Source organism: Eulemur rufifrons, chromosome 2 (assembly GCF_041146395.1).
Source record: "Eulemur rufifrons isolate Redbay chromosome 2, OSU_ERuf_1, whole genome shotgun sequence".
In the NCBI taxonomy this organism is placed as follows: domain Eukaryota; kingdom Metazoa; phylum Chordata; class Mammalia; order Primates; family Lemuridae; genus Eulemur; species Eulemur rufifrons.
In genome coordinates this window covers 48,794,906-48,821,859 of record NC_090984.1, presented here as the reverse complement: position 1 = coordinate 48,821,859, position 26,954 = coordinate 48,794,906, and the positions used below count along the sequence as shown (strand labels likewise).

At 50.2% G+C, this 26,954-nt stretch overlaps 2 protein-coding genes across 2 annotated transcripts in view; one reads left to right on the top strand and one right to left on the bottom strand.

Annotated features, from left to right (window-relative positions):
- STARD9 (StAR related lipid transfer domain containing 9) overlaps positions 1-8,702 on the top strand; it is a 115,071-nt gene extending 106,369 nt beyond the window's left edge. The window contains exons 28-34 of the mRNA XM_069484410.1: positions 5,181-5,298; positions 5,453-5,577; positions 5,813-5,877; positions 6,012-6,214; positions 6,469-6,548; positions 6,770-6,928; positions 7,436-8,702. Coding sequence (XP_069340511.1) covers positions 5,181-5,298; positions 5,453-5,577; positions 5,813-5,877; positions 6,012-6,214; positions 6,469-6,548; positions 6,770-6,928; positions 7,436-7,537 — 852 coding nt within the window. The 3' untranslated portion in view covers positions 7,538-8,702. The remainder of the gene's footprint in view (positions 1-5,180; positions 5,299-5,452; positions 5,578-5,812; positions 5,878-6,011; positions 6,215-6,468; positions 6,549-6,769; positions 6,929-7,435) is intronic.
- A 1,989-nt stretch (positions 8,703-10,691) lies between these two features.
- On the bottom strand, positions 10,692-22,566 carry CDAN1 (codanin 1). Its single transcript, XM_069484383.1, has 28 exons — positions 22,477-22,566; positions 21,759-22,246; positions 21,323-21,526; positions 20,955-21,124; positions 20,709-20,822; positions 20,548-20,626; positions 20,011-20,131; positions 19,732-19,841; positions 19,234-19,323; positions 18,525-18,600; positions 17,861-18,066; positions 17,464-17,581; positions 17,186-17,332; positions 16,861-17,027; positions 16,388-16,475; positions 16,079-16,168; positions 15,829-15,883; positions 15,513-15,646; positions 15,337-15,440; positions 14,962-15,120; positions 14,522-14,585; positions 14,266-14,344; positions 13,982-14,130; positions 12,746-12,853; positions 12,539-12,602; positions 12,225-12,406; positions 11,921-12,028; positions 10,692-11,302 (listed from the first exon to the last, which is right to left on the bottom strand). Exons 1-28 carry the CDS (start codon positions 22,564-22,566, stop codon positions 11,177-11,179), a joined length of 3,690 nt encoding a protein of 1,229 aa, XP_069340484.1. The 3' UTR covers positions 10,692-11,176.
- Positions 22,567-26,954: the final 4,388 nt, after the last annotated feature.

Sequence of the window (26,954 nt, the reverse complement as noted above, 5' to 3'; positions counted from 1 at the left end):
AAAGATGTTCTCAGGACTGCCTGTACTTTAATTCGTTTATCCTCTGTTTTTATTACAAATCATTGGCTTTTAGGATATTCACAGAGTTGTGTATCCATCACCACAGTCAATCTTTTTTTTTTTGAGACAGAATCTCACTCTGTTTCCTGGGTTAGAGTGCCATGGCGTCAGCCTAGCTCACAGCATCCCCAAACTCCTGGGCTCAAGCAATCCTCCTGCCTCAGCCTCCCGAGTAGCTGGGACTACCGGCATGTATCACCATGCCCGGCTAATTTTTCTATATATATTTTTAGCTGTCCAAATCATTTCTTTCTATTTTTTAGTAGAGATGGGGTCTCACTCTTGCTCAGGCTGGTCTTGAACTTCTGACCTCCGAGTGATCCTCCCGCCTCGGCCTCCCAGAGTGCTAGGATTACAGGCGTGAGCCACCGTGCCTGGCCTCACCACAGTCAATTTTAAAACATTTTCATTACCCCAAAAAGAAACCCCGTGCCACTGATGATCACTCTCCAAACCCACCATCCCCTGGCCCCAGGCAACCACTATCTATTTTCTGTCCTGGTGGATTTGCCTATTCTGGGGCATTTCATATAAACGGAATCATAATATGTGGCCCTTTTTGACTGGCATCTTTCTCTTAGCATGTTTTCAGGATTGTGTTAGTTTCCTAGGATTGCTCTAACAGATTACCACGCACAGGGTGGCCGAAAACAACAGAATTTATTCTCACAGTTCTCTAGGCTAGAAGGCCAAAATATTAGTGTCTGCAGCACCATCCTCCCTGAGAAAGCTCCTGGGGGAAGAATCTGTCACATGCCTCTTTTCAAGCTTCTGGTGGTTGCCAGCAATCCTTGGTGTTCACTCCAATCTCTGTCTCTGTCTTCACATGGCGTTCTCCCTGTGTGTGTGTGTGTGTGTGTGTGTGTGTGTGTATATGTGTCCGTCCCCATCTGTCTCTCTGTCTTCATATAGTCTTCTTATAAGGACACTAGTCATTGGACTGAGGGCCCACTCAAGTTAAGATGTGATCTCATCTTAACTTAATTACATCTGTAATGACCGTATTTCCAAATTTGGTCAAATTCCCAGATACGTGGGGGGTTAGGGCTTCAATGTGTCTTTTATTTGAGATAATAATTCAGCCCACAGCAAGGGTCCATTCATGTTGTAGCTTATATCAGAACTTCATATGTTTTTATGACCTAGTAATAGTCCATTATATGAATAAACCACATTTTATTTATCCATTCATTAGCTGATGGCCATGTAAGTTGTTTTCTGTTTTTTGCCTGCTATGAATAATACTGCCTTGAACATTCCTGTAAAGTTTTTATATGGGCATATGTTTTCATTTCTCTTGGATATGTATCTAAGAGTTAAACTGCTGGATCACAGAGGAACTGCCAGACTGTTTTTCAAAGTGGCTGCGCTACCTTACATTCCCCTCAGCAGTACGTGAGCGGTGTATTTCTCCACGTCCTCACCAACACTCGCTGTTGTCTGTTCTTGATTATAGCCATCCCCGTGGCTGTGAAGTGGTACCTTATTGTGGTTTTGATTCACATCACCTTGATGGCTGATGACATTGAGCATCTTTTCATGTGCTTTCGGCCATTTATATCTTCTTTGGAGAAATGACTATTCAGGTATTTTGCCCATTTTAACATTTCATTATTTGTCTTTTTATTAAGAGTTCTTTGTATATTCTAGTATAAGTCCCTTATCAAATATATTACTTACAAAAATTTTCTCCCATTCTATGTCTTTTCACTGTCTTGATATGGTGCCCTTTGAAACAAAGTTGTTAATGTTGATGATGTCTAGTTTATGTATTTTTTCCTTTGTTCCTTGCACTTTTGGTTTCATGTCTAAGAAACTAGTGCCTAATCCAATATCACAAAGAGTTTGTTACTGTTTTCTTCTAATAGTTTTATACTTTTAGCTCCTGCAATTAGTTATTTGATCCATTTTTAGTTAATTTTTATATATGCTGAGAGGTAGGGGTCAAATTTCATTCTTTTGCATGTAGATATCCAATTCTCCTGACACCCTTTGTTGAAAAGATTATTCTTTCCCCCATTGAATTGTCTTGGCACCCCTGTTGAAGATCAGTTGACCGCAGATGTATAGATTTCTTTCTGGACTCCTGATTCTGTTCCATTCGTTGATCTGTGTATTTGTCCTTGGGCCAGTACCATACTGTCTTGATTACTGTAGATTTGTACTAGATTTTGAAGTTGGGAAGTATGCAGCTTCTAACTTTCTTTTTCAAGATTATCTTGGCTATTTTGGATCCCTCGAATTTCTACATCAATTTTAGGATCAGCTTATGAATTTTTGCAAAGAGGTCAGCTGGGATTTTAATTGGGATTGCATTGAATCTGTAGATTGATTAGGGTTAAATCTTTAGATCCATGAACATGGGATGTCTTTGTATTTATTTAGGTTTCATTTCAACAATGTTTTGAAGTTTTCAGAGTACAAGTTTTACATTTGTTTTATTAAATTTATTCCCCAGTATTTTATTCCTTAAATGCTGTTAAAAATTGTTTTAACTTCATTTTTGGTTCATTCATTGCTATTATATAGAAATACAATTGATTTCTATATATTGATCTTCTGTACCCTTGCTGAACTCATTTATTAGTTCTAATGGTTTTTTAGTAGATTCCATAGGATATTCTATATACAAGATCATATCATCTGCTTTTTTTTGTTTTCTTGCCTGATTGCCCAACGTCCAGTACAATGTTGAATAGAATTGGTAAGAGCAGATATCCTTGTCTTGCTCCTAATTTAAGAGAAAAGCATCTAATCTTTCACCGTTAAATATGTTAGCTGCGGGCTTTTTATAGCTGACCTTTATCGGGTTGAGGAAATTCCCTTCTATTCCTAGTTTGTTGAATGCTTTCTTGTCATCATGAAAAGTTATTGGATTTAGTTAAATACTTTTTCTGGTGTCTATTGAGATGATCATACATTTTTTTTTCATTATTAATTAGCATATTATATCGATTTATTTTTGTATGTTGAGCAAACCTTGCATTCCTGGGATAAATCTCACTTGGTCATGGTGTATAATCCTTTGTTTTCCTAGGTTTCAGGGGTTCTTTTGTTTTGAGACAGGGTCTCACTCTATTGTCCAGGGCTGGAGTGCAGCGGCATCATCATAGCTCACTGCAACCTCCAACTCCTGGGCTCAAGTGATTCTCCTGCCTCAGCCTCCCAAGTAGCTGGGACTACAGGCGTGTGCCACTGTGCCTGGCTGAGATTATTTTTTGAGTTATATTTTCTTGTAATAATGTGATACTTTCCTCACTCTGCAGCATGTCTTTGATCCACAAAGCATAAAGGATTTATTCTGGCATAGTCTATGAAATGGGTCTCTGATGTTATCTTTTTTTCAAATGGCTACCCAGTTGTCTCAGCAATATTTATTGATTAATTCATAGATATTTATTTTTAGAAGTCATCAGTATAGCACTGGGAAGAGATGAGATCACTTAGGAGTATATTAGAAAATGAGAAAATAGGGTCTAGGTCAAAGAATCCCGAAATATCAGTCGATAGTTGAAAAGGATGAATCAACCAAAGAAACCACGAAGGAGCATCCAGAGAGATGGGAACCTGGGGGCTTCTGGGGAAGGGAGTCTCTCTGTGACAGGGAGAGCCTGGCTGAGCCAAACTGCTGAGAGGTTCAGGAGGATGAGGACTGGAAACTGTGCACCAGATCCAGCCACACGGTTGTCATCATGGACCTCGGTGACTGCTGTTTGGAGGAGTGTGAGGACAAATGCTAGATCAGGGCGGGTTCAGAAATGGGCGAGAGGTGGGTGGCAAAGCCAGACACCCATTCAAGAAGCTTATCTGTGAAGGGAGGGAGAGTGAAGATAGCCCGGTAGTGGAGGGGAAGTGGCATCATGGAAGGTTTTAAAGATGGGAGCAATTCTTGCATGCTAAACGCTAACAGGAAGGATCAGTGGAGAGGGAGATATGGAGGCAACAGGTGAAGAGAGAGCTGATGCGTGAAATTCCTGAGATGGTGGGCGAGATCCAAAGTGAGGTAGAAGGACCTGCTGTCTGTCACAGCAGGAGGGGAGGATTGAGATAGAACCTTTTTTCACCCTTTCTTGTTGTCTTCAAAGTAGCAATAGGTCTAGTGCTGGAATAAGGATTGGAAAAAAAAAAAAAAGCGATAGTTTAGGCCAGGCGCGGTGGCTCACGCCTGTAATCCTAGCACTCTGGGAGGCTGAGGCGGGCAGATTGTTTGAGCTCAGTAGTTTGAGACCAGCCTGAGCAAGAGCGAGACCTTGTCTCTACTAAAAATAGAAAGAAATTATATGGACAGCTAAAAATATATATAGAAAAAATTAGCCGGGCATGGTGGCGCATGCCTGTAGTCCCAGCTACTCGGGAGGCTGAGGCAGGAGGATCACTTTAGCCCAGGAGTTTGAGGTTGTTGTGAGTTAGGCTGACGCCACGGCACTCTAGCCTGGGCAACAGAATGAGACTCTGTCTCAAAAAAAAAAAAAAAGGCAATAGGTTAGAAGTGATAGAGGTGGGGCGGTGGGTGCCTGTTAGATCCAGCAGAGCTCAAGGGTCATGTCACTGAGGAGCTTGCTGAGCTGAAGGTGCTGTGACCATGCTGCAGGTCCAGAGGACCGTCGCCATCTGGTCCCATATTAGGACCTTTAGCTGAGCTGCTGCACCTGGGGCAGGAGCTAAGGATTCAGCTCTTCACAGCCCATTGCTTCTTCCCCGCCCCCCCCACCTTCCACTTTGGCTTTGTTTCTTATCCACACTAAACCCCTCCGGCCATGGCCTCACTGCTGTTGCCACAGTGGTGCAGAGGGCCTCCCACCTGCTGACCCCTGGTCCCCCAGGTTGGCAGGCTGGCAGAGTACCTGGTACTTGAAGGTCCCAGTTGTTCTGATCCCTGTTGGAACTCTCCTACAAGCAACCCTAAGCCCGTGGCTTGGAGGGTGAGGGGAGATTGTCTAGGCACTGATTTCTATTGCTGTTATCTCCTTGTGGGGGCATCCAGCCTCCTGTAATCCCAGCAGGGGAGATCCTTACAACTGATCCGTCACACTGGAGGCTGCAAGGGTGCAGTTCAGAGCTGGAGGGGATCCTTCTGTGCTCGCCTTCTGACTCTGTCCTGGGAATCCTCCGTCCTGCAGGGGCCCATGAACTTGCCTGATTCCAAGGACACCTGGATAAGGGATGGGCGGGGCCGTCCTGCAGTGAAGAACAGTCACCTGTACCTGGCTGGGTCCACCTGGAAGAGCTCAGCCTACAGTGAGTGCAGGAGAGTGGGGCATAGCCACCTGCCTGGCTTGGGGACTTGGGGCTGATGCTTGCTAGATCTTAGGGAGTCACTGGCCTGAGGGGCCCAGCCCCCGTCTCTGCGGGAGAGCTGTTGCTGTGCTGAGCCCCACCCTACTTGTTGTAGGCCGCAGAGCCTCCCTGGGCAGTTGCTGCTGCTGTTCTCCATCCAGCCTGTCCAGCCTGGGGACCTCCCTCTCCTCCTCCTACCAGGATTTGGCCAAGCACGTCGTGGACACTTCTATGGCTAACGTGAGTAACTGTTCCTCCTCCTCCCTGCCATTCCTTTAACCAGACCCTGGCTGGGGCAGGGGACGAAGAGAAAGGAGGAAAGAACCGGGTAGACTGGGGCTGCCAGGCTTGTGGGCGTCTTCAGCGGCTCTCCACCTTGAGGAGAGACGAGTGCAGTAAACGTGGGCCAGCCTGCCTGAGCCAGGGCCCAGTGTGTATTGTGCCTACTAATTGGGTGTGGCCGCTGTGTCCCCAGGTAATGGCTGCTTGTTCAGATAATCTGCACAACCTCTTCCGTGGCCAGGCAGCGGCTGACTGGAAGTAAGTTCCTTTGCAGTGTCCCGGCCCTAACCCTGTTATCCTGCGTGGCTTCCTCAGGTCCTCACCCCAAGCTCTTCCTGTGTGACGCCATTGTTTACCTCCTCCTCTTTCCTATCCTTGGTGTTTCCCCCCAGCCATCAGGGTGAGGAGCAGGCGGTGCAGCTTTACTTCAAAGTGTTTTCTTCTACCCGGCATGGCTTCCTGGGGGCAGGTGTGGTGTCCCAGCCGCTGTCCCACGTGTGGGCAGCTGTGAGTGACCCCACCCTCTGGCCCCTGTATCACAAGCCCATCCAGACAGCAAGGCTGCATCAGCGGGTGACCAACAGCATCAACCTGGGTGAGGCCAGGGAAGGAAGCCTTCCGTGGGGCCTGGTTTCTGGTGTGTCCAGTGGGCTCTGTCAGGGGACAGAGGAGAGGGTTGGAGGCAGCCCTCTTGGGAGGACAGGTGCCCAGGCTACCTCCAGATCACTCAACTTGGGTCTAGCTGGGTGCCAGGTTGTGGATGTTGGGGTGAGAGGGGCTCCCAGGCCAGGAAGGCTCTAAGACTAGGTCTGTCATGGCCTCCTGACTCTCCCTGTCCCTGTCCCTCAGTGTACTTGGTGTGCGGTGCCTCCCTGTGTGCACTGAAGCAGCCACGGGATTTCTGTTGCGTCTGCGTGGAAGCCAAAGAGGTGCCTGCCTTGGTGGTAAAGATGTTGTGGGAAGAACTTGGGCTGGAGTGTCTTGAGAAGCAGTCTCTGGGGGTGTCGGGTCCTCTGGAGGAAGGAGGGCAAACAGGCTGGGCCCAGGTGCGGGTGGCTGGAAGGCCTGTTCAGTCTTCCCTTCGACCACACGGACGACACCTGAGCCTGCGCCTGTTTTGTGCACAGGACTCACATCTCTCTGTCCCCAGGGGCACCTGTCTATCTTGGCTGCTCAGTCAGTGTATGACACATCCATGCCAAGACCCAGCAGAGAAATGGTTCGAGGGGAGATCCTGCCCAGTGCCTGGATCTTGCAGCCTGTCACCACGGAAGGGAAGGAAATCACCAGAGTCATCTACCTGGCCCAGGTGATATGCCCCTTGCAGCTGGCCTCAGTGCACACCCTGACTTGGTCCCACAGAGCCCCTGGAATTTTTCTGTCCAGCTTTCAATATCCTTCAGTGCCCAGGCCAAAGCTGGAGCCTCAGGAGCTTCTTGGGCTTTGCAGGGAGGAAGGAATGAGACAGTTTGTCAACCTTTTCTGAAGCTGCTATTACCAGAGACCTAGCAGCCTGCAGCCAGCGGCTGATCCCAGGGTCCTGAGGAGATAGATGAGTCATTGTGAGGCTAAAGCAGCAGCCTCAGCAGAGCAGAATGAGGACCCACTCCCAGTCCAACTTGCACTTTGTCATTGGGAGGTGAAAGCCAATGCTTAGATCTGAACGGCAGAGCCCAGGGGCCTGTGCAGCCCAGCTCAGTGGAGTCTGAGGAGCTTGTCCCATCACCACAGACGGGGGTGGCTACTGGGGACACAGGGTGCCCTGGCACGCACTCGAGTCTGTTCGCACCTTTAACTCTTCCCTCTCTGCTTGCAGGTGGAGCTCGGTGCTCCAGGCTTCCCCCCTCGGCTCCTGAGCTCCTTTATCAAACAGCAGCCGCTGGTGATAGCCAGGCTGGCTTCCTTCCTTGGCAGTTAGCATCTCACTATCCCCTGGTGCTGCTGAGATGCAGGCCCAGGATGCTCCAGAGACACTGCGGCAGCTCCTTGTTATTTCTGTACCTTGATGCAAGAAGAGCTGTGGCTGTGGCCAGTCGGGCAGACAGCGCTGGCCCGGGGTTGCCAGCAGAGCCCAGTCAGTGCTTGGTGACAGCTGGCACCACTGCCGAGTGAGCGGCCTGAGCACCTGGCGCTGGCTGTTCAGAGTGAATGAAGCTCAACTCGCCTGTTTGGAATTCTCATCTTTATTTCCTGTCTTTGGGACTCTACGGCAGACAAGCCACTCAAGGACCAGGACTGGGCACAGCCAGCAGAGCTGGGGGACTGCAGAGCTGCAGGGAAGCAAGCAGCCATTGGCCGAGACTCTGCTCTGAGTCTGCCTCCAGCGTCTAGCTCCACTGTGTGATGGAGTATTAGAAAACACCGAACAGAAAAAGGGTTTAAAAAAATAGCTGCACAAACCAGAACACTGATTCAGGATCTTTTCTCCCTCTTGAATTTTTGCAAAATGCTTTATTGTTCATTTTTGTTTTTTCTTTCCCTCCCAGGAGAGGACACTCGGGTCTTGGCATCAGAGTCAGTAGCGTTGAGTGATGCTCGGTTATGGAGCTGTCAGTCTGAGCTCAGTAAAATGGGAGACCATTGTGGAACCAGGTGGGACAGATTTGGGGTCCGGGTGGGGGCCTAGGTCTTTGAGGACTGGTGAGGGAGGCTGGCAGCCAGATGCTGGTTGCTGACGAGGCAAAAGGAATTTTAAAGAGATTAAAAATTGTCCTTTGAAGATGAGAGAAAATAAATGAACTAGAGGAGGTGACTTGTTAGGAGGAAGCGCAGTTCTCTACCTTGCCTCACCTCCTTCAGAGGTGGTCTCTTGAGCATTCCACGATGCTGCCCTGACCCCACCTACTTTGGGATGAGAGGGAGAGTGGATTCAGTTTGCTTGTACCTTAGCCTAGCTTAACGTGACCTCTGAATGCTCTGTATGTTTACCTGGAAGTGGTAAGGACGGGAGAGATTCCCATCTTTAGTTTTGGTGCCCCAAATCTTTGGTGGAAGTGGGTAGCCATATGGGGCTTGAGAAGATGGGGTAGAAGGGGAAATTTCTGTAATAGTGCAGCAGAGATTTATTTTTCTAAAAGTGTTTGCAGGGCTTTTTTCTCTTACCTCAGATTAAGTTATTTATATATTATTGATGGTTTTTAAAATTGCTTTTAAACTTTTATTTTTCTGGTTAATTATTTTGGTGACATTTGATATATTTAACACCCTATTTATGTACTGCCACCTCTTTTCATATAAACATTTAAGACTATTGACGAAAACGGTCAGAATATTTGTAAATTGTAAGTCTTATGTGTACTTTTACCTGAAGTGAAGACTGTCCTGGGATAGCCAAGCATGTGATTTGTGGCAGAATTTAGCCTGGAGATCACACTGGCAATACCTACTCATGGCCCAGTTTCAAGCTATTCAGTTTACATGTATGCACTAAGTGCTTCCTGTGAGCTCAGCACTGCTTTGCAAGGTAAACAGCAACCAGATCAGTCCAGTTACAGCCCAAGTGAGACCGGGAGTGAGGATTCCAAAAGTCACTGCCACTCCTCACCATGCCCACAGTGCTCTGGGGCTCGGAGGCAGAGCCAGCCATGGGACTCGCAATGGATGGATAACCAAGTAGTGACCTTATCTCCCTTACTTGAGAAGCCACATACCAGACCTGATTGTAAGTCAGAATATTAATTCATCTTGTAGCAAAATGTAAAAGTGAGGTCAGATTTTGATTTAGATGGGTGGTTCTCAAATTTGTAGTGCACATCAGTGTCACCTAAAGGCCTTGTTAGCACCTGAGGCTGGGCCCTGCCCAAGCTGCTCATTCAGGAGGCCTGGGGAGGGGCCCAAGTATTTGTATTTCTAAGTCCCAGGTGACCCCGATCTGGGAACCACACTTTAAAAGCTGCTGGTTTAGACAACTAGTAGAGAGCAGATACATAAGAAGGAATCTGATTAGTTCCCTGGTCCATTAGCTGCCTGTCTTCCATAATCCTTAGAGTGGCCTTTAGGGCTCACACAGGTGGGCAGAAGTTTCCTTCACCAGGACCACGTTAAGTTTCCATTCAGATTCCCAAGAGCTTGGTTTTAGCTCAGTGGGCCTTAAGCCGGGCCTGGGCCAGCTCCCAACATCTTTGAGAGCTTTAGGCTTTTCTCTCCTGCTGGTCCCATGTCACAGCTCAGCTGGATCCTCTGGAACAAGTCAAGAAGCAGCCATAAGCCTCACCTTCCTGGGGTATTAGGTGTGGTTCTGTCTCTGGGCATAGAAAGAAAAAACATTTCTTAAAACTTTTTTGGTTCCCAAGCATTCGGAACAAATTGGATTTAAAGGACAAAGAGATTAGGAAAACAGGTTTGGATGCAGAAACCTGTTAAAGGATTGGCTGGGATTAGCAGAGGGGAAGGGAAAGGCATAGGATTTGGGAGAGGGACGACCACAGGGTGGTAACTGAGAAACACTCCCACTTTCTGGGTTGATGAGATTGATTTCCCAGTTTCAGTACGGATCCCGCTAGGGAATTATATACCACTCGTAGGATCAGTGGTTCATTTAGAGACGCGGCCTTGACAAGTGTAATTCAGGAGTAGAATACCAGACGGATTCTGAGTCAAACACCCCAGCCCTAACAAAACAAGCATAGTAAGAGCTACCCACCACGTGGTTCAGTAGGGAATACCTTGTGAGTGGAAACTGCATATTATCCTAACCCTTTCTCCCACATACGAAAGGGAATTGCCCAGGAAAAGTCAATGCTATTGGCAATAAATTAATAGCAGAGACTGGCTCTCAGAGTGGAACACGCAGGCCTTACTAAGGCAAGGCAGCTGACTGTGGCAGTACACAGAGCCGAGCCACTCTTACAACTCCCAACCTAAAGCCCACCTGTGACTTTGCTGCCTTTTAAAGGGAAAAGACAGGTGAAAATAACTAAACCTCAAGCCCTTGTTAAAACGGTTTATTTTTAAAAGCTCTAATGTTCTGCCCTGTGCTTGGTCCTTGGACAGAGATGGGGGCCTAAAGAGGTCCTACCATTTGTTGTGCATTTTTAAGGAGCTGGCAGTCCAGCTCCTGGTGGTTAAAAAAAAAAAAAAAATGCAGACTCCCAAAATTCATGTTTTAACTTTCCTCACAAGTTAAAGCAGAAGTCATTTACCTCTGTCGTGATTTCCCAGACCACAGTTTTAAGAGATGCTGGGATAGCAGCAAGTGAGGCTTGACTCCTGTGTGGACAAGACCACACCCCTCGTTTCGTTTAGGATCCAAGCGATAAACGCCAACTCTTCTGCTCCAAGGCTGGAGTCTCTAGGCTCTTCCCCCATAATCCTGAATCAGGTGAACGCTCCTTCCTCAAGGATTCGGACGGCGAACCTGCAGTCCGTGGGATGCCAAGCAGCCCCATGTTTCCTTCCCCTCCGAGCAGGAGTTCTGGTTCTAGAGCCAGCCATGCTCACACCAGCAAGGGCCAGCACTAGGCACCTGGGTGGCACTGGGCTCTCAGGCCTCCTCCTCAGGCCCATGCAGGGTTCCAGGGCTCTGGTGAGACGTTCAAGGCAGGGTCCCTTCCCAGTCCTAGCTCTGGGCCAGCACGGCCCCCCGATTTGGCTGCACCAGCTCACAAACTCTCAGCTGGGGTTCTGGCAGATGAGATTCTGCCAGAAACAGATTAAACAGTGTTGCTAATTCTTCAGAGAAGTCCTGGAATAAGTAGAAAGATGACAGAAAAGTCAGATAATTCTGGATGGCTTATCCTTTTTACTATAGATAATCCCAAATATCAAGCCCTAGCTAACCAGCGAGTACACTATAACTGGGCTGTATTATTTTTTCCCAACTGCTCTCTACGATGAAATGGACATGAAACCTAACTAGTACTTTGGGAGGCTAAAGTTATGGCAGATAGTGAACTCTGATGGGATTTCACCACCTACTCAGCATAACCTATTTCATCTTGAAACTATTATTCCTATTTTATAGATGAATAAGGTCAATTCCTTTGCCCAAATCACTCAAAATTTTAAGTACTAGCTGAGACCAAAATCCAGGTTACTCCAATTTTAAAAACCCACACTCACTGAGCCGTGCTGCTTTCTAACTAACTGCCTTCCCTCCCTTTTCCCTTTCTCCACTAACACCATCCCCTCATGCAGTGGCTGCTCAAGCTGAAGGCGGTCAGCCAGAACTCAATTTCAGGGTGGTCCTGCAGACACTTGACAAAAATCCACTGACTTTGGCCCATTACTTGCCCCCTTTCAGGACGAATGGGATCTATGACACCCATTCTGTCCATGTGGGACAAAGACAAGGCCTCCTTACCCCTGGCCACTGGGCCTCCCGGAGGCTGCCCAGGCAGGCCTCGATCTCCAGCCGTCCCATCAGACCCTTTTCCACCAGCTCCCGGAGCAGGAACAGCAGCAGATCCCACTGCAAAACACCGAGGAGGACTGAGCAAGGGCCCCGACACACACCGAGATGGGTAAATGGAGTCCATGTGAGCACACACGCAGTAGGACAAGGGGAATAATGGGAACTAGGCAGCTCATAAAATTTGGGATGAGGGTCGGGGGTAAGAACGTGACTGCAGACGGCGATGAGGCCTTGGTCCCCGCATCTGACTCACCTCCCTTGGCCGTGTGTCTGCCAGAAGCCCCACATTTCTTGGGCTCAGCAGCAGCTGTAGTGGAACCGGGCCCTGAAAGTCGTCCTTCCACAGGGCAAGCAGCATGAGCAGAAGCCTTCGTGCCTGCCCTCGCTCCAGCCTGTGCTGTGCAGGGGGCCCTAGGACGGGAATTTGGTCTGCAACTACGGGAGGAGAGGAAAGCCAGCTTTAAGGAATGACTGCAGAATAGGACTCATGTTCCTAATCTTGCCTGTGCCCAACCCTGAGATTTGGGGGACCTGGCCAGAGAGTGAGTGGATTGGCAGGAACCATACCAAGGAGGGAGGCTAACTCCACGGAGCACTTCGCCAGATGCTGCTCAGCAGGTGGGCACAGGAACTGTGGGGAAAAAGGGAGACCTGAGACACTGGCACTGCTTGCTGCTGTAAGGACTGGCCCTCAGTCAACGTGGCTCTGGTTATTAGATCTTGGACAAGGACACACAGAAAAGCATCCTTCGTGTGGCAGATGCCACGTCTCACCTGGCGGCACCGCAGCGTCTGGCCCAATTGGCCCAAGAGCTGCTCCAGATGCTCCGGGGAGACGCCCTCCTCGGGGTCCCGCGGCCCCACGGCCAGGGAGAGCACGTCCTGTGGAGAGCAGGGTGAGACTTCACGGCCGCGTGCACGCCGGGACGCCACGGGGGCTTCAGCGTGGGGCGGGGTCGGCCAGTGCAGAAAGGCAGAAGGAAAACAGGGCCCTAGAGGGTGAGGTAACTGGGCCAAGATGCCCCTAGGCCTGGGACCGGGGCAGACAGCACAGCCAGAAGCAACCATGTAGACAACAAAAGAGGGACAGATGGAGCAGGGGAGCTGTGGGACAACGTGCTGCCAGAGAACTTGACATGATGCTACTCAACTTGGGCATCTTATTCTTAAAGCATTTAGGGAAACTGTCCCATCAGATACAGTCTTGATACTGTCTATGCTTCTCTGTTCATCTTCTTGGGAGAGCTGAGGTTTCAATACAGAAACCTCTGCACACTGAGAGCCAGTAGCTAAGGGCCCCTCGGCCTCCCCGTCCCTGGTATATTAATATAATCTCCGTTTTCACTCACTGCTGCTTAGTCTCTGTTCTGCATCTTCATTCCTAGATCGTTACCCTAGATCAGGGCCAGGTAATATTTTAGGCTTTGTGGGCCATAAATTCTCTGTCCCAACTGCTCCACTCTGCCACTAGCACAAAAGCAGCCACAGATGACTCGTAAACGAATGGACATGGCTGGGTTCCAATATAACTGTTTACAAAAACAAGTAGTGGGCTTAATCTGGTCCACAGGCTGTTTGCTAACCCCTGCTCTAGACAGCCTGAATTTTTAAAATCACATTTTAAAATGTGACTAAACAAGCATTGCCTCCCACATGGAACACTGTTGAAATCATATCCAAATGTTGGGGTGACCGGCCCTTAGAGACTCTTCTACACTTAACCGCACTCCCATCAGCATCTGTGCGATAAACATTTAGTGCAACATTTCACATCTACCCTTTTTCCCTTCTGGGTGATTCAAATACTAAAAGTCACAGAGTAACAATTAGGAAAACCATTCAATTCAGCTCAGCCCTACCCAATCCCATTCAGTAAGGAACGAACGCGAGCTAGCAGGACAACACGGAAAGCCGCCACACAACACTGGAGCTGATGTGAGAAAGGAAAGGAACCAGGAACAGAGCAGGGCGGGGAGCAGGGAAGCCGGAGGGAGGAGGGTAGCTGTGTACTTTGATCTCGGAGATGAGGTGGGAGGGGAGGGGAGCGTGGTGCTCACAGGCGTGGGAGCAGCCCCTCCGCTCCCCCCAGGCGGCAGGTTCAGGACCCTGGGCTCGGAGTGTGCGACTCACTGCCGCCTTCACCTCCCTCCTAATCAGCGCTGCGGGGCAGAGGGAGAGCAGGAGAGGGGTCACCGAGTGCCCTGCTCGGGCTCACCATGCCAACCCACACCCGACCCCCTGCCAGTACAGGTTTTAAAAACTTGCTTCAGCCCCTCCCCTTTCCCGGCCCTCACCTGTGATGTTGACAGACAACCAAGCACACGCTTTCTCTGTCGCGAGCCCCACAGCAATGCTCTCTGCACTGCTTAGAACCTGTGAATCAGAAGAACTGCAGAGTTGGGCCAGGGGAGGGTTGGGTACAACACTGGCTGCCAGAGCTGGACTGACCACCCCCCGCCCCCAACCCTCCGGCAGCCTCACAGGGGCTACCCGTGCGCCTCTCCCACCACAACCACCAGGCCTGCTGGCTGCGGCCTCCTTCCTACGTACAGCTGCCGGGGTCTCCTCTGGAAGCAGCGCCCGCACGGCCCCGGGGCTCTTCCTTTGGCAGAACCTAAATGGAGACAGACGGAGGAGGACAGCGATGTCTGGATCTTTCAGCCCGGCCCAGGCAGTGAATGCCCTGAGCGCGCCAAGCACCTGACCAGGGAGGCTCTGCCTCAGGAGGACGCACTGTCCACCCTCCGCCCAGCCCCGGGCTGCAGAAACGAGAACCTCAACCAGCAGCCACACAGCAGCACACACGCTCCCAACTCCACACCTGCACTTTGTGCCCCAGAAGCACTGAAGCCAAAGACAGGAGCCTACAGAGGAGCAGGGGACAAAAGAACAAAACAGAGAGGTGTAGAGAAGACATGGAAGAAAGGATGGGAAAGAAGCTGAGGAGAGGCAAGGAGATGAGAGGGGACAAACGGGTTGGTGTTTCTTACTCCCGCCCCTGGGTCAAGGCCTGGGCCCCGTGGGGGCACAGCTGGGAACACAAGATCTCCAACAGCTGGGCTGGATCTCCCCCTTCCTGTCCCTGCATCACCAGCTGCTCCTGGAGAAGTAATTCTGCCTGGCGCACCAGATCTGCCACCAGCGTGGCCCTGCAGCGGGGACAGCAAGGTTTGGGGGTCGTTGGAAGGGTTGAAGTGGAAAGGGGCTGCAATTCAAGGAAATTTGGTCAGAACTTCCTTCAAGGGGATTAACAATTTCAGCCCAACCCCCGCAACTCCCACCACACTACTGACCTTCCTCAGTTGCCAAACTGAGGGGAAAAGGGGAAAATGGTAAGGGAATTAGACCAGGACACTCAGTCTTACTTGATGTGTTTGACACAGTTCGATCCAATTCTCTCTGCCACAAACTCCACAGTCCTGCGCAGGGAGGGCGGCTGGTTGTGGAAGAAGGCCTGGGCGAGCTGTGCCTGTGGGGAGGAGGCGACAGGCAGTGAGGGCCTCCCTCAGCCTCCTCAGGGGCTGCTCCGCCCTGCCCTTACCTGCAGCCCCTGGCTGGTCTGGGGAGGCTGGGCTCCCAGGCCGGTGGTGGTGGTGGGGGTGATTTTCCTCACGAAGCCCCCACTCCGCCCACTGCTGCCAGACACCCATGAAGCAAGCAGTTTCCGGAGCTCTCCTGCATCAGGGAAGGCCAAGAGTTCTTACTCTGAGAACCTCCCTCCCCTCCCCAAGCCTCCTGGACGTGAAGTATTTGTGGTACCCAGGCAATGCCTAAGAACCTAACCACGGGACGGAGTCGGCCCAAAGGGCACTTCGGGGCACTCCCAAAGGGCCGGGGGGGGGGGGGGGGACGCTCACCGATGTAGGGGCAGCAGGTGTAGAGCAGCTGCTGGTCCACCACAGGCACACTGTCCTGGGGTAGAAGAGGCCGGTGTCGGGAAGGCAGGCAGGCTTCCCTCCCCACGAGCCCAGACGCGGGACAGGCAGGCAGGAGAATTCTCCGATGGTTAAGTCTCTAACCTGGCTTGTCTCCTGCGGGGCCTCCCCGACAGCCCCACTCCCTTTATTCCTGGGGTTCCCAAGGCTCTGGCTGGTCCCCAACACTCACCAAGCCATGCTCTGAGGCTACCGTGTCTACCTCAAAGGGATCCAACTGACCCTCTTCCAGAAAGAACAAGTCCTCGGGGACTGTGGGAATCTGCCAAGAGATGAGGGCAGTGGCAGCGCCAGTCGGCACCAGAGACAGTCACACCTCCCGAGCTCAGGGTGTGCCAGGCTTTAGGCACCCGGTTCAAAGCACCCTTCTCTGAAACTGCAGTAATCTCCACTCCTCTTCTGAACCTCCACCTTCTGGGCCCTGCCTTGTTTACACTCAGACATGTTCCCACTCCCTCCATTTGGACCTCACTCTGCGCACCTGGAAAAGCCAGCCCAGGACAGCAAGTAGCAGCAGCTTGTTCAGGAAACACATCTCCCCTTCATTCTCCTGTGATAAGACCAAGCTCCTAAATGGTAAACGGAGGGTGTGAATGGATTTGTGCAAAGAAGGGCATGGAGCAAGCGAAAGCTCTTACTGGCAAGGCCATTCTCAAGAACAGACCTAAAAGGGACTGCTGGCATGTAGGCAGCCAGGAGCTCCTCAGTTTCCCCTCCCATGTTTGTATTCCCTCTCAGCTGGGCCACCTTAGGAACAGAAAAGGGCCAATGAAAGTACAAATAACTGCCCATGTCTGTCTTTGAGGAGCAAATCCTGCCTCTCCTCCGAGGCTCGGTGTGGCGGTGGCAGCATGCACGAGGCACAGACCACTCGACCCTCCTCATGGACAGCGGGCTCGAGCAGTGCTCCCCCCGCCCCCTGCTCTTGCCAAGCCTTAGCCTTTCTCTACCCACCGGTGCAGGTGCAGCAGGAGAGTGAAGACGCTCCGGTAATAGTCCAGCAAGGGAATGACGTGGTCGGCGAAGGAAAGGAACTCCACCAGCCAGGGCACGGTGAGCACCGCTCGGTGGGCCCGCAGCCCCTGCTGCAGCAGAGCGCGCACATCCAGGACCGGAGGGACCTGGAGGGCCAGCGGTCAGTCAGGGGCGGGTCCTCAGGAGGGGCTGGGTAATGCCCTCCGACCTGCCTGGTTTCCAGAATAGCCCAGGCAACCAGTCCACTTCAATGCCTTGCTGGTCCTCCCAGCTCCCTCCTTACCAGCATCTCCCACCCATTCACCTGGCTCCTCAGGGCCAGAATGGAGTCCTGAAGCTCACCGGTCGGGGGTGGTTCAGGCCCCCGGTATGGCAGGAAAGCCACAAAGCCCAGGAATTTAGCCAAAAGCCTCAGGCTAAGCAGCACCACAGCGAATTGCCTCCGTTCTCCCTGCATGGAATCAAGGGAAGTAAAAGGTCCTAAGCATAAGGCTTCTAGAACAATTCCAAATCTGTTGTAAAGTTTTTCTTGAACATACCCCTTCCCTCCTAGTCACGCCCCATCAGCTCCTGTGTCCTAACCTGCCAGTCCACATCTGACTCCCCATCGTCACTGGGCTCGTGCTGAGGCAGGGCCAGGCCGTTGAGCTCCCGGATCTTCAAGCTCAGACTGTCCATGAGATGCTGGTTAAACTGGAAGCTAGGGAGGGGGATGGGGAGAACCAGAATCAAGAAGGGCTGCTCCAGGCAGAGGCTCAGCAGGGTAGACGGGGAGGCCAAGGAGCAGTGAATTTAGCAATCGGGGGGAGAACGAGACGTGAAACGGAGTCAAAGTATGAGCTGGAAGGAGCCAGACATCACCTGGTCCCTCTCATTCTACTCCAGGCAAAGGAGGGTGGAGAAAACTCTTTAGGCCTTTGGGAAGCCAAACCTCTCCTGGCCTCTGTCCCATTCCCTGCAAGATACAGGGGACCTTTACCTGCTGGCACTAAGGATGAAGTCCCTAAAGAAGCCTTGACAGCCTGGGAAGGTGGGGGGCGGGCAGGGCCCCCCACTGCTCTGAGGGGCCACCAGCCGTTCCTGCAGGCGCCGCAGCCGCCCCAGCTTGTCAGCTCCCAGCATGCTCAGCACATCTGGAGCCTCGCCCAAGACAGCAGCCCCAGCACCACCAGGGTGCTGACACATCTGGGGCGGGGGGAGGGGAGAGAGAAGTGAGCGGGAGGACTAGGCAAAACATGGTGAAAGTACTGCACATTTATGGAATGCCGACTCTGTCGAGCGCTGTAGATACTTTAAGGTAGGGACTGTGGTCGTTTCACAGGTGAAGGAACTGAAACTGCAAGGCTAAGCACTTGTCTAGGGTCCTTAGAGCTAGGATTTGAAACCAGCCCTAAGTACTAAGCACAAATGAAGGAAAAGAAGGCGGTCATGGGCTGGGTGAGGGCGCGGGCACATCAGAGACAGCTGTGGTTTTTCTCTGGCCACCTGAGTTTCACTCGCTACCCAAGGAGTAGTAGAATCCTATTCAAACTCCAGCCCAGGATCTGCCTGGCTGTCCACCCTGTCCCAAAGTGCCAGCCATTACTTAGCTGCCTGTAATACCTACTGTTCATTGCAGACTCATCTCCTGCTGGGGAGATTACCTGGAGAAGTTGTTTTTGGAAAAGCCGAACAAAGTGGCTGTGGCTGCAGGCTGTGGAGAGTTGACCCATCATGGCTCTGAGGAATAAAAGGCAGGAATAGGGTGTGCAGGAGGAAGTAAGAGGGAGAAAGAGCTGAGAGAATAAGCTGTTCCTTGGCTTTCTGATCCTTTACCAGGGACTTGAGTAGAGCTCTGTCAAAGTGGGCCTGCACAGGCATATGGGAAAAGGTAAGGGACCTTTTGTCACCAAGATCTCTTGAGGCTACAGATATACTTAAACAAGAAATAATGCCATCCCTCAAATCTCCAGTCCACACTGAGTGCCAGTGAGTCTCAGGATCAGTGTGGAAGGCAGATGACTGGCCAGAGGGTGTGCATTCTGCAGCCTAATCAGCTACCTGTGCAAAGTGATCAGACCCGCCCAAACTAGACGATGGAGAAAACAGAGTTTGGAGGGGAGCTTTGCACTTTTCCAAGCATTTGCCATTCAGAACAAGTATGAGGCACTTCCAAGTGGAAGGACTTGGACAGACAAGTCCCCATTGAATAGAGGCAGAGTTGTCAGTAACTACAGACATTAAAGAAGACTGAAGAAAAGAGCTTTGGGCTGGAAGGAGTGGGGAAAAGCCTTCCCCCAATCAGCTCCCCACGCAGCACTGCTGCTCCCTGCCAGAAGCAAGACAGACAAGGTGACCAGTGTGAGCACCCACCTGATCCTGCTGCCCAAGCCCTTCTCAAAATCCCAGCCGGGCTCCTCATGATGATCTTCCCACTCTCGAAGCACCTCATAAAACACATCCCTGACACACAGAGAAATGCCTCATCAGCTGAGGCCCAGCTGCTCTAACTCACTCCCAGCAGCGCCTTCCCTCACTTGCAAACGCTGGAGACAGGCCAGCCCCATTTTTCAATCCCTCCAAAGTTCTCTGCATGATGGTAACACTGCGGGCACTGACAGCCCATCCCGGCACACCTTGCCTGAGACCCGAGACTGCAGTCACACACTGTGAGATGGCTGGCTAAGCTCAGGGGTTCCAGTCCATGGACACAAAACAGAATGAAGCCAAGTGGCCCTTATGATGGCTGGCAGGAAGGCCCTGGTGATACTAAGCCACCACCTGTTAGTGCCAAATGCCTAGTTTCTACGAAAACAGACCAGTTGTCTATTAACTTCATTCCCTTCCCAAAAGTTCCCTTTTTCTTATCACCTCTGTTTTTTAAAAGTGTGAAAGGCTCGGTCACTGGAGAAGTTGGCACGATTATCAGTCTCTGGCTGAAAGGAGACAGCTTGTGCAGAGGGTGGCATCGCCGGAGAGACCTAAAATATGGCAGAGACATTAAGGTCATCCTCAGAGAATTTCACTCCCTTATTCTTGCCTAGAGTTAGCCCACATGACACTTGAGTGTTGTGAGCAGGGTTTCCTGAATGTATGAAAGCTAGGAAGGGTGAGGTCCAGAGTAGCAGACATCTAAGCTGGGGTCACTACCTTGGCAACGCTGCCTTCATAGGCAGCTCGAAGGCGGCCTTGCAGAGCTGGAGAGAAGCACAGCAGCCGCTCATTCTCAGCCAACAACTTCAAGGTCCCTTTGTCCAGGTGCGAAAGGACCCTGCAGGGACCACAGCACATATGACTGAGCCTGGGACACAGACTGCAAACAGGAAGCAGGCACCTGCACACCACACAGACCATGTCGAAAGCATGGAGCAGGTATGTAAGCCCAGATATGTATGGCAAGGTCACGGGCCAAGGATCAAAGATGATGGAGGCAAAGGGGGAAGAAATGAGACCTTCAGAGCAGGGACCAGGAGACAGGACAGGAACATTAGCCACAAAACCAAAAGTCAGCTGCCAAAACCACAGGGGTCCATTTGATTCTTATAGGGGCTAAATTCATAGCATTGACACAAAATTAAAGATTACAGGTAGGAAAAGGTCCAGGGCCACTGCACGTGTGTTAGGCACAAACATGCATCCAAGTAGCCAATGCAAACAATGCCCAAATGCTTCAGCATGGAAACTCACTGAAACTGATGTTCTAAAACCTGCACTGCAAAGAAGACACAATCGTGGATGCTCTGAAACAGCGGATTTTCCAGGGAGTCTAGAAGGATAGTACCAAGCTGTCAGTTGAGAATTGTCTCATCTCCAGACCCCATTTCTCAAAAGGAGGCTTGCTCACTGACCTAGGGCATCTGGACTCAGTTCACGGTCACTGTGCTTGGCAGTCACCATCCTCCGGGCAGTAAGGAGCTGAAGGACGAAGAAAAGCTCCAAGAAGAGGTTTGGTACCAGGTTCTCTGGATATAAAAAGAGATCCCATGGTACTGGGCACCATTCGGAGGCAAGGCTCAGTTATACGTGCCTGATCAATTCTCTTGCCCTGCAGTTCTACAAGTGTTTCCATTCCAGCTCCCGCTGCTCTCACTCACCAGCAATGCATGAGGAGTAGACAAGGGCTACCAGCTCCAGGCGCTGGCGGGAAGACACTCTGGCAGGGTCAGCAGGCTCATCTGTGAGGCTTCCTGTCCGGCTGGGGAGTGGTGACCCCGATTCTGGGGTGGGACAGGTGGGGACAGGTGACTGCAGCAACTGCTTAGAGCTATGGGGATAAAAAGATGTTATTAGCAGTCAGCCTGGCTTCCCCACCACAGCCACACTGAGGTCCCTCCAGAGAAGACACCAGCAGCCCAAGAAACGAACCCAGAATACCCAAGGGGGAAATCAATTCCAGGGAAAAGCCCTGCAGATGTCCCCACAGGGAGGAAGCTAATATTCCAGGGAGCGGCCAAGGCCATACCGCTCCTTCCTGAGCATCTCCCGCTCCTCTTGCAGACTTCTGCACCCTGGGGGAAGGCCAAGGCCCCAAGGGCTAGTGTCCAGGCCTGAGGGTTGGGAACTGGGGACACAGCTGATTGGGGGTGAGGTGAAGCAGGTCTTAGGCTTGGAGAGTGACCGCTCTTCGCTCACCGGAGTTGGGTTGATCCTGCGTGAAGGCTTCGTCCTGCTGAGAGTAGCCACAGGTTTTTCTCAAATTCCTATCTTCAAATATATCCCCTCCACAACCACAACAGCTGGGCCTCTTGCAAAAAAAACCCCCCTCACCATTATAGTTCTCTCACCCCCGACCTTCTAACCATTCCCGTGCTCTACTGCGGAACGCCCAGCCCTAATTTACTGATTCCCTGAACAGAGTCTTAGAGCCACCCATCTCCTGCATGAGGGCTGATTCTCACCCTGCAGGGCCGGGAGGAACCGAGCCTACGGGAGGAAACTCCTCCAGGTTGCTGAGGTTTGGTGGATCAGAGAGTGCGAGGCTCGGACTGCTGGGGCTGCCAGAACCCCTTAGCCTCCGGCCCCCGGCCCAGGGCACGCTCTCCCCGCCGACCCCCTCCTCCGGGCCCCCCGGGCCGCGGCCTCCTCGCTCGCGGGCCGGCCCCGGGCACCGCCTCCTGCCCCCGCGGCGGGCCAGAGGGGCCTCGGCGGCGGAGCCGGGGGGTTCGGTCGGAGGGAAAAGCTGGCTGCGCGCCCCGCGGCTGCCCCGCGGCTGGCCTCCCGCCCTCCCTGGCAAGGCTGCCGAGGCGCCCGGGGCCTTGGCGGGGGTTGGAGGGCCCTGCGGGAGGACGCGGCTGCTCTGCTCTCTCAGGAAGTTCAGCAGGAACGGTACGAATTCTTTCCGCAGTGGCTGGAGTGAGCTCAGCGCGGCCGCCTCCCCAGGGTCATCCTGGGGAAGAAGCAGAGGTCGAGGGGCAAGAGGATCAGCTGCCAGCCCCGGGCCACGAGCAGCCGGGGCCGCGAGGCGCGCCGAGGGTGGGCGGCCCAGGCACCGGCGCCCAGTTGGAGCGCACTCGGCCCGGGCTGGCAGCCAGGCACCCTGGAAGAAGGGGCCTGGAGGGCTGGTATCTCTCGCGGGAAGCAGATTCCGTCAGGCCTGGGGGCGTGTCAGCGCTGTACCTCCGAACTCTGGGCGCTGCGCGCGATCCACCGCACGGCTGCTTCCACCGACACCTCCTCTCGCAGCAGCGACTCCAAAACCGCCGCCATCCCGGTCGGGGCTCCCTGGAGCGACTGCGCAGGCGCCGGCGCGCCACGGGCAGCCTGGGAGGGGCGGGGCCGGCGGCGTGGAGCGACCGTTGGGTCGCAGGGCGGGGCCGGCAGCGGGGCGGGGCCAGGCGGCCGGGGGCGGGGCCGGCTCTTGTTCAGGCCTGTGGTCAAGGATGCTCTGGATCCGCAGTCCCCGCAAACAGACCTGGTAGTGGACTACGTGCAGACGCGCAGCCCCCAGTGAGGCCCTGCCTCGGCTGCGCTGGCCCGAGGGGCGACCCGCCGGGACTCGAGCTGGAACTGGGGACCCCGCGGGGCGGACGCAGCTCTAGGGAGACGAAGGGCCCAGGAGAGCCGACAGAGGGTAAAGGTGAACAATTCTCCGAAGAGAGATACATCACCCTACATCTGCTCTAAGTACACTCTTTCAACAGTTAAGTTCTAGATTCAACTGTCACCACCCTAAAGAGGTTATGAAATTAACATAAACCTCCCATTTTGACCTTGTCTTTCTCAAAGGCTGACTTTTCAATCCCTTGGCCAAGCAGTATCCACTGGTTTTCCAGCGCTCGCCATCAAGACAGAATTCTTACTGGGAGGCTCCTTATACTCCCCAAGCCACAACAATCCATAAAGTGCCTCAGGCCACCCTGCACACAGAACTGCTTACTTGTAGCTTTATTTACTCCTTTACACATTATAATAACAGGTTTACATCAGGTTAACATTTCAACTACTTTGCAGTTGAGAAGTCAAGAGGCATATTCATGATTAGCCTGGGAGCCTGAGTTATTTCTTAATCTCTCTTACTTTTTTTTAAACAAACCTGAAAGACAGCATTTTGGATGTTGCTGCTTAGTGAGAAATCAAGAAGGACACCCAGGCAGAGAAAAACAGATGGCACCAACATTCCAGGTCAAACCAAATCAGGACTGGTGAAGCAGTGCCCTTTGAATGCCTCCTGAACATTCCTCTGGTTCAAAGGAAAGGTTACAGGCAGAAAGGAGAGAGGGTGGGGTGAGTAGAATCCCTCTAGTGGTACGAGGGTTGTTTCCTGTGGAGAAGGAAAAAGTACCTCCAGGCAGACAGAATGATGCGCTGAAAAGGAGCTTTCAATACTTTTGATTTTATTACAGGGGAACCATCTCCTCATATTCCTGAACCCTGGTTTTCACCTGCAGGGACACTGAACACCTAGTTTCTATTCAGTCCAGGGCTGCTTTTTCTAGGTCACTTCTGGATGTGGTACTGCAATTACAGTAACACTTTCTGCTCCCAGTTGATCTTGTAATCTCTGGTGCATTCAATAACTTTATTAAATCAGAAAAATAATACTTCCCACTTTTGAAATCCAAACCATCACACAAACAGAACTAGAGTTTGCATGCGGAATGAATATTTTATTACTAGATTATAAAAATAAAATACAAAATAATTTTAAAACAGAACTTAAAACACTGTACAAAGCTTTAATATGATACAAATGGGAAAATTAAATAAATAATTACACTTTTATGTACAGATGGCCTATACAAAAGCACTCCATGTTTCTGCCAATACTCTATGTCCTTGGTTGCCTGAGCAAAATCGCATAAAGGGAGCTACTTGGAGGGGAAAGAGACACAATACAATACCTTTGGAGGTATTTCAAACAGCATTTTCTCATCTCTCTGATAGCAAGTAGAGAAGAGAGGGAAAGAAAAGCAGAATTATTAATTATTAAAGTCATCCGTTCTAACTCATTGGTCTTGTTCAACGAGAGAATTCTGCTTTGTGGCTGAATCTGATTTAACAGCTACCAATAGCTCATAACTTTCAAGATTTATATCCAATTTCAATCTAGATGTTTTCCCCCTCCCTTTTTTTTCCCCCTAAAAGTTGGGAATTTGTAAGTAAATGCCCCAGTGAAATAGGTACTGGCTATTTCAGAAAAGGAGTCAGAAGGGGGACCAGAAACTGTGTATGAGGGAGAATGAGGGGGCTCAAGCCTGGATCATCTGATCTGTTCTCTTCTTTACTCAATCCACCCAATCCAATTTCAAAGCCACAAGTGGCCAGTGTTATATTTCCTTTATCTTCCTATCTTTGCATTTCTGAAAGCTTTTTACCTTAGTGGACTAGTATACCTATCTGGTGAATAGTTCAAAGAGAAAATTGTTTTGGAAAAAGTCCCAAGGGCTTTCCCCTCCCTGAGTAGCTCCCTAAAATAAATCACATTCAAGCTCTGGTAGCCTTGTCTTACCCCTTGTAGGTGAGTGAAGAATACCCAGAGTCCAGGTATGGTGAAGTGCTGTGCATGAACTTTTAAGGATTTAAATAGTATAAGAGGAAAAAAGCATCATATGGCAAGGGTAGTCTATATAAAAACTTTGTTTGCTCAATGTTTTTAATTAGGTGAGTGAACACTTTGTACACAATACGAAACAATATTAAACTACTTAAAAGAGAGGTAACATTCCTATCCATCGTTATGGAAAATTAGGTTATCAGCAAATTCTACAGTCACATAGGCTCAAAGATCTACCTCATCCAATCCTGTTCTCTAGGTTAAGGGATCCAGAACCCTTGGCCCAGGGTATCTGAGAGACATGGCCAGCATTACCAGTGTAAGTACTGTGCCCATACTTTCACTTCTAACTAAAGAGGAGGCAGAAAACTGCTAAGTTGCACAAGGCAATAAAAGGAAAGGCTTCACTTTTTTTACATGTCTCCTTAAGACTAAGGGTCCAGAAAAATCTAAGGAAATATTCAAATCATTACTGAGTAATTTAACTTCTTTGCTATTCAGTGTCTTGCGAATGTGTGGAATCTCAAGGTGATCCTGATCTTGTCACATACTTTACTTCTCTGATCCAGCTTTGCTCAAGGGGAATAATTAAACATTTAAGCTTACATAGTTTTAAAGGAAAAGCAAATAATCACAACTGAATTAGAAAATGTCTTGATGGGCCAAGACTTTAATGTCATCATTCCATGTCCAGCCAGGGATTGAGGTGTGCGGCATCCAAATTCCCCTTTAAGTGAACAGGGAACCTTGTCCCATGTCCTGGAGTTACCCAGGAACTACAGGAATTCCCCATATACCTCCTGTAGTTTTCCCTAGCAATGTTGGGCAACAGATTCTGAGACTATCTTAGTTAAATTTGTCATAATTTCAGAGGCAAGGCCAAAATATTGAGAATACCCAATGATATGATGAGCTTCCACGGACTTTCACATCCTCAGGTCCACACCAGAGTTTTATTGGGTGAGGACAGGGAAATGGGATATCCCAACAACCACCTAGGATTTTCAGTGTGCTATATCCTCCCATATGATCTGAGGACTGGACCTGCCTTTAATGCATCTGTGGTTTCTGAACTTGGGTATATATTGACATGTGAGGAGTACCACAGAAGTTACATGCCTTAATCCTGAAATACTTTTTCATAGATAGGTAGCTATTCTGCTAATATACTGTCTACAGAACCAAACTCAAGAAAGTTAAACAGTGCAACAGTAGCTGTCAACCATTCTACCTCCTCAGTGATACAGGTGCTAAAGTATCTCTCCCCTTAGGCAAATCCCAACACATCTATGGTAAACACACATAAACAGAAATGGGCAGATTTTAACAGAGTAAATGCAAACAATTCCAAAATATATGAACATAACAGAAGAAATGGTTCTCTAACATATGCCGTGTTTTGAAAGAGATAAAGGAATGGAAAAAGTTTTTAAAATATTGAAAAATTCTGATCTCCAAGACTAAATCTAGACTTATCTACAAATAGATATATTTTCAAATAGCCAGAGTAAGATGCATTTTTTTCCTAAGTCTCACTAAATTCTGAATTCTGGATCCTGTTTCTCTTGTCACCAATTCCTAATGTTAGATTAGGAATGTAAAATCATCTGCTCTTGGGAAAAAAGCATCTGTTTTTAATTCAAAGCTATTTGGTATAGAAAAACTAATTATGGTTTTAACTATCTGTGTGTGGGTTTATAAAACATGCACCAATGTACACTTTTCCCTTGTAGATTGAATGCAACCATAGAAACATTAGAATAAAAATCTGTAGCCTGGAAGGAATCTCTGGTGACTACTGAAGAACCTTAAAGTTCCCACTGTGGCTAGGGGCTAAACAGAAAGAGATACTGCACATCTAGAACACTGAATTAGTAAGCAGCTGAGATTTCTTTAGTATTTGAAAGCAAATGATATAAAGTGGGTAATGACTACAGTGGGTCTCAATTACCATTCTGCTACTTATTTAGGACTTGATTAACTTGGCAACTTTTACAAAAAACATTCACTTCACAACATGCAACTTAAAAAACAGTAAATGTAACTATGCCACTATTAGCAAGGCCAGCTTGCATACCAGAGTTGAGGATGAGAGTGCTTG

Bases quoted from the DNA above. Each gene is read 5' to 3' on its own strand.
- CDAN1 (XM_069484383.1), bottom strand. From the start codon at position 22,566: ATGGCGGCGGTTTTGGAGTCGCTGCTGCGAGAGGAGGTGTCGGTGGAA. The intron at 15,121-15,336 runs GTAAGACTGAGT...TCCCCGCTGCAG, and splicing joins AACTGTGTCAAACACATCAA to GGCCACGCTGGTGGCAGATC. The intron at 12,407-12,538 runs GTATGGTTCCTG...CTCCTCCCGTAG, and splicing joins GGAGTTAGCCTCCCTCCTTG to TTGCAGACCAAATTCCCGTC.